This window comes from Arvicanthis niloticus, chromosome 1 (genome assembly GCF_011762505.2).
Source record: "Arvicanthis niloticus isolate mArvNil1 chromosome 1, mArvNil1.pat.X, whole genome shotgun sequence".
NCBI classification, from domain to species: Eukaryota; Metazoa; Chordata; class Mammalia; order Rodentia; family Muridae; genus Arvicanthis; species Arvicanthis niloticus.
In genome coordinates, this window is record NC_047658.1 from 19,554,855 (window position 1) to 19,560,892 (window position 6,038).

General features: G+C 53.5%; 1 protein-coding gene across 2 annotated transcripts; it reads right to left on the bottom strand.

Annotated features, from left to right (window-relative positions):
- Window positions 1-177: 177 nt before the first annotated feature.
- On the bottom strand, window positions 178-5,986 carry Emp3 (epithelial membrane protein 3 (MAM blood group)). Of its 2 annotated transcripts, none has more exons than XM_034505459.2 (5): window positions 3,540-5,986; window positions 2,576-2,677; window positions 1,947-2,049; window positions 1,299-1,439; window positions 178-386 (listed from the first exon to the last, which is right to left on the bottom strand). In XM_034505459.2, exons 2-5 carry the CDS (start codon window positions 2,651-2,653, stop codon window positions 217-219), a joined length of 492 nt encoding a protein of 163 aa, XP_034361350.1. In that variant the 5' UTR covers window positions 2,654-2,677; window positions 3,540-5,986; the 3' UTR covers window positions 178-216. The 2 variants fall into 2 exon arrangements, with proteins under 2 accessions (XP_034361350.1, XP_076790512.1); XM_076934397.1 differs by lacking the exon at window positions 3,540-5,986 and adding an exon at window positions 3,376-3,505.
- Window positions 5,987-6,038: the final 52 nt, after the last annotated feature.

Genomic DNA, 6,038 nt, shown 5'->3' on the forward strand with positions numbered 1-6,038 from the left:
AGAGGGACTGACACTAAACTCTAAGGAGGCCTTCAGGGAGGAGAGGGTGCATCCTCTTCTTACCTAGGTAGGGTGCCCTGGGGAAGCTGGCTCCAGCCAGTGTCCCGGGGCGCAGAGCCTGGAGTTGAGCTCTTGGTGGACCAAAGAGGACAGGCGTTGTTAAGGAAGAAGTCAGGCTTGTGGCTAAATGGATTTATTTTCTAGGGGACACAGTGCTCATTCACGTTTCCGTAGGTGGATGTAGACAATGCCGCTGACCAGAGCGAGTGGAAAAGCCACCCAGGCCAGGGCAAAGCAATAACCAAAGCTGCCCCCACGCGGGTGCTTCGCCAGGATCTCCTCAGCGTGGATGGCATAGATCAGTGCGCCGGAGAACACAGCTGCACCTGGGGAACGGAACCACCAACAGCAGTGTGAGGCTGGGTGCACAGGAGGCTGTACTGTCCTCGGTCCTCAGTAGTCTCCCAGAAACACCACCACCTCTGCTCCCTATCTGCTCATCTGCGAGAGATGGCCATGACAGCTGTGCATCCATGGAATCTTTTTTGAGTTTTTCATGAGGCAAACATGCAAACATGAGAGTAAAATGGGGGTGGGGGGCTCTGGGAGCCCAGGAAGATGTTTTCAAAACCACCATGATTAACTCAGCCCTTTGCAACCTGGAGCAAAAAAAAAAAAAAAAAAAAAAAAAAAAGCCGTGCTCTCAGATCTCACTGATCTCATCCCCAATTTACTTGACCTTAAAAAAAAAAAAAAAAAAAGTGGAACATAATGGCCTACACCTGCCCTCTCAGCTATGAGGATAAAAAAGTTCAAGGCCAGCTAGGATGATTTATTGATTTATTGAAACCTATTTCCAATAAAAAAAAAAAAAAAGAGTGTTGAGAACCCATGCCCAGAGCCCACCAGTGTGGAGCTGGGCACATGCCTCAGAGATGACAGTCTGTCTGTCATGCCACAGGCCCTGTGTTATAGCCCCAGTAGTGGGAGAAGAGAAAAAACCCAACTCCTTGAACAGGTGCCCAAGAAACCGCAGTTGGCTGATATGATCCAGAACATTCCTTTTGTGGACCCTTTAGCTGCCTTCATCCCTGGAACCCAAACCATTTTCCAACACCTACTTCTCAGGCGCTGGCTCACCACAGAACCTCTGAGAAGCACAACTCTACTAGCCCATGGAGGTCACAGAGGCTGCTCTCAGGAGAGGGTTAGGATCCTGAGGACACTTTACGTTTGGAGCCTTGAGTGGACGACTCCCATTCCTTGCCTCCATTCCCCAAGCTGGGGAAAGTGCTTACTGGTGCAAAGCTGGCAGAGGCCGGTGGCATAGAAGAGCCCTCCTCTCCGCATGGTGTAGAGTTGGAACATGAAGAGGATGAACGACAGGCAGCAGAGGATGAGCGACAGCACCATGAGCGCCTGCACTGCCTTCAGCCAGCCTACAGGGGGCGACACAGGTGAGGTCACAGCTGGACCCTCTGTCCCCACTGGGCTGGTCTCTACCTACTCCAGGTTCAGCCAGGCAAGCTTCAGGGGTGTCCATGTTACAAGGATTACCAGACGAACAAACATCTTACTGGTGAACTCCATTCCCACCCTCCCTGGAAGGAGGCAAGTCCATCTCTTTAGAATTCTGGCCTTTCCCTATTCTCCCGCAGGTTCAATGAATGGCTCCCACATTCACAACACTAGCTCCATTTCTTTACAACTCTGAAAAGTCTTTTCAGAATTCAGGGAGCTTTCTCTCCATTCCTTAAGCTACAGCATGTGGCCTCTGCCCTCTCTGGATTTATCAGAACAGAGGCAGTGCCTTTCCACCCAGACAAGCCGCCCATGCTGCCCATGCCGCCCTCGCCCCCCCCCACCCCCCCTGGTGCTCACTGCCTAGGCTAGGTTTCCAACCCTGGTCCTGGCAGGCCTTTCCCTGCCTTCAACCATATGCTCACCGTTCTCACTGACATTACTGCAAGCCCATGATTGACTGGTGGTGTTCCACGTGCAATCATACCACAGGTTCAGAGACTCCTTCTCTGGGAGAGTCCACCAGGACTGGAAGGGACAGAGATGAGGAGGGTGAGGTAAGAAGCAGGATCAAAGATGTCAGGGAAAGTGGGGATGGAGGCACCTGATGGGCCAGCTGTGGGCAAGGCTAGGGGAAAGAAGTAGGGAAAAGGAGGAGTAGGGAGGTGGAGGCACGGAGGCAGAGGCAGAGGAATAGGCAGGAGGTGGAGGCACAGATGCAGAGGCAGGAGGTGGAGGCACAGAGGCAGAGGCAGGAGGTGGAGGCACAGAGGCAGAGGCAGAGGCAGGAGGTGGAGGCACAGAGGCAGAGGCAGAGGCAGGAGGTGGAGGCACAGAGGCAGAGGCAGAGGCAGAGGCAGAGGCAGAGGCAGAGGCAGAGGCAGAGGCAGGAGGTGGAGGCACAGAGGCAGAGGCAGAGGCAGAGGCAGGAGGTGGAGGCACAGAGGCAGAGGCAGAGGCAGAGGCAGGAGGTGGAGGCACAGAGGCAGAGGCAGAAGCAGGAGGTGGAGGCTTAGAGATGGGCTACAGCTGGGGTTCCCAGCTGGAAGCTTACCTTGTCCAAAGTGGCCACGAAAAGCAAGACAAGAATGAGGATGTGGAGGGCAGAGACCACCAACAGGAGGAGTGACATGGCTGCCAGATGTGTGGCTCAATCCTGGGGGAAGAGGGCAGGGGTCTAGCTTTCTAACCCAGAGAGGAAGGCTGGGGAGGACTCGAGTCTGCGGGAAGAGGCTTGGCAAGTCTCTGGTGTGAGGGAGAAAGGCTGGACTGAGCAGTTCCTCCCTGGGGAGAAGGGTAAGCCCGGGGACTCCTGCTCCTGGAGGAGGCAGAGTATGTCCTAGATGGACTTTGGGAGACAGGGGAATGGACAGGACTAACAATGAGTTGGTGTGTCTTCAGTGCCCTGTCCCTGGGCTGTGTGGGTCACTTTATGAAAAGTTAAATTGACACCCCTCTCCAATCCATCAGGAGCAGGAATTGCCCCCAGGACAGGCATCCCTGAGTCACTCACTCTCTTCTCCTGGGGTGAGTCATGTGTGACTCATCCCCCCTCCCTCTAGCACCAGGGAAATGCCAGCCCCTGGTTGAGTCTCTGTGGTCCTCACCCGACCTGACTGCAGACCCGAGGCGCTGGCGCTGGATACTCAGGGAGATGGATTTGAAGCAGGAAGGGTGTGGTCTGGTGGAGAGACCACCTCCTACCACCCTTCAGTGTCCAGAGAACTCAGGCAGCCCTGGGAACCCTCCTGCACCCCTTAACCTCAGGAGGGAGTGGAAGACCCCAGGGAGAAGCCACAGGACACTCTTCATGGTGGGCTCTGTTGGGACCACAAGTCTCACAGACGGCCTTACCCCTTCCTGTATTCCCACCACAAAGGCTGAGAGATCACTTCTTCAATTACCAGTCTCCTCTGGAGCTAAGGGTGGAGGGTCTCTTCCTGCCTAAGGTGCCCCTCCCATGGTGCCATGCTGTTTAGTAAATAAAGTCCCATCTGAATAACGGATTGAAAACTTACCGAGAGTCGAAGAAGTCAGAGTTGGAGTCTGTTCTCCGTTGGGCCTCTTGCCCCGCCCTTCTGCTCCCTCCTTCCACTCTGAGGCCCCCGCCTCCCTCACCGCCTTCCTCCCACCCCTTAATACCCACCCTTCTCCCTCTGCTTTCTCTCTCCCTCCCTTTCTGTCTCTCCTCTGGTGGTTTTCTGCTTCTCTCGACTCTCAATATATACCAACCCTTTTATATCCACTTTAGCCTCGCCCAGCTGAGGTCTCCAGTCAGGGGAGGGCACAAAATCTTGGTTCCTTATTCTCTGCCCACCCAGTCACACAGTAGGCATATTCTGGGACCTCCTTTCAGGGCTCAGATAAAAAGGCCTTGGGCGTTGGGGTGGGGCATGTTACCTCCTTGGACTGGATGCCTGCTCTCTTTGATGAAGTTTGGGACAGAGTAGATGACACAAGAATCTGCAGAAGGCCAGATCCTGTGACACAGATCAAACTTTGGGCTGGCTCATGGCAGGACAAAAAGTATGAAATCTATGGAAAGGAGTAGGGTATAGCCTTTATGAATGCTAATGTCACCATTTCTTGGTTGTGTGACCTGGGATAGATTATGCCACTTATTTGGGCCTCAGTTTACTAATCTGTATAGTGGGTATAACACACAGTCAGTAAAGAAAATAAGAATGATGGCAATAATGACTAGGTAGGTGGATGCTAATTTAAAAAGGATAATCCTGGAAAGCCTCTTGGAGGAGGGGGTGATATTTGACCTGAGTCATTTGGACACTAGAGAGAAAAGAAAATATCCCAGACCCTGAGAAGAGACGCCGGCTGTTTGGAGAGCAGACAGAAGGGCCAGTGTGGCTGGAGCACATGGAGCCTAGGGTGTGGTGAGTGGGACATCAGAGGATTCACTTGGAAATTCATGGAGGAATCAGGATTTTACTGTAAGTGCTGTGGGAGGCCATTAGAATTCTCACAGCACTCTAGTCCCAGGATTTTAGTGTGAACTATCATCATTTATTCTCAGGGCACTGAGTTAGGGGGTGTGGGTAATGACTGAGTATATCTGCATCCCTTGGTCGGGGACCAAGTCCTAGTTCTGATGAATTTAGGGCTGGGGACCGGGATGATGGGGCCAGAGCTGGGTGTGATGACAAGCCCGCAGGGATGAGGACTAGCTGGACTGGTGACTGGGAGACTGGGAGCTGGGTACCACACAGCATGGACTCTGTGTAGCCACTCACTGGCTGTGCGATCACAGGCATTACTGATGACTTCTCCATCTGTAAAAGAGGGATAGCATAGTGGGTGGCTTAGATCTAGAGCAGTGCTTGGCAATTCTGTACAACGTATAGCAGGCTTTGGAGCCCCAAGTGGAGTCAAGGGAACTATGGTTCAGAGGCTCTAGTAATTGGAGAAAGGGCAAAGACTTAGGTCCAGTGAGTCCGAAGCTAAAGTTTGGAATCTTACATGAGGATGGATGGATGAGAGGGACAGAGACATGGGGAAGTCTAACTCTGGCCCTGGAGAGAGTAGAGAGTGGGTCACTGAGGACAAAATTGGGGTCTGGGATGGAGTCTTGTACTTCTCTATGATAGCAGGGACAGGAGGCTGCATCCCAGGCCTGGGAGGAGTGTCGGAACCAGGAGCAAGGAAGCTAATGGGCTGAGGGAGCCAGCTGGGAACAGTTTTAACATTCCTTAAGAGTTGGAAAAGTTCGGTACTTGGGGTACCCAAGGGAGGCGTTTAGGGAATCCCCAACAATAGTGTCCAGTAGAAGTATCTGGAGAGTAAGGGTGGTGGTGGGATCTCCCCTGCCCGAGCCTCGGAGGAGGGCTGCATCGCAGCCACTTCCTCCCACAGGAAACCGCAGGCGTCGGGCACACCCAGCCTTCAGGCAGTGGCGTCCACAGCTCGCATGCAAGAAGACCACGTGGGATGAAGAGTTTGGCCAGATGGGACCGCTGGAGGTTCCGCCCACTCCTACTTCCGGCTCTGCCCTACGTGCCCCCAAACCGTTGGTTGCACATGCGTAGTGAACCTGTGTAGGAACTGAGATAGTGGTGAGCGTTCCTCCAAATCATGAATTCCCCAAATAACCAGTCCAAGGCACGCACTTCTTGGACTAGTACCGAAGGACCCCGCCTAGTCCCAAGGTCTAGTCTTCTAAACGTTCCCTTCAGTTTTCACTGCCCATAGTTCCGAGCTGCACGCAACCCACATCGCAACCCACATCAACCTCCCGCGGGGGTCTCTCCGAGGCATCCAAGTCAATCCCCCAGCACCTCACTTGGCTCTTTTAAAATAACAGGGCCTGCCCCTGAACCCAAAGCCCCGTCTTCTCACTAAACCCTCCGGCAGCTCCTTCTAATCCTCGCCCCTTACAGACCGTGACCATCTCCCCTATAGTTATGCTCTTTACAGGACTCTGACTCCACCCTTCTGCCTGCAGTCCCGCTCCATCCTAGTCCCAAGTCCCACCCCTTACAGCATAAAAGTCCCTCCTCCTTGCT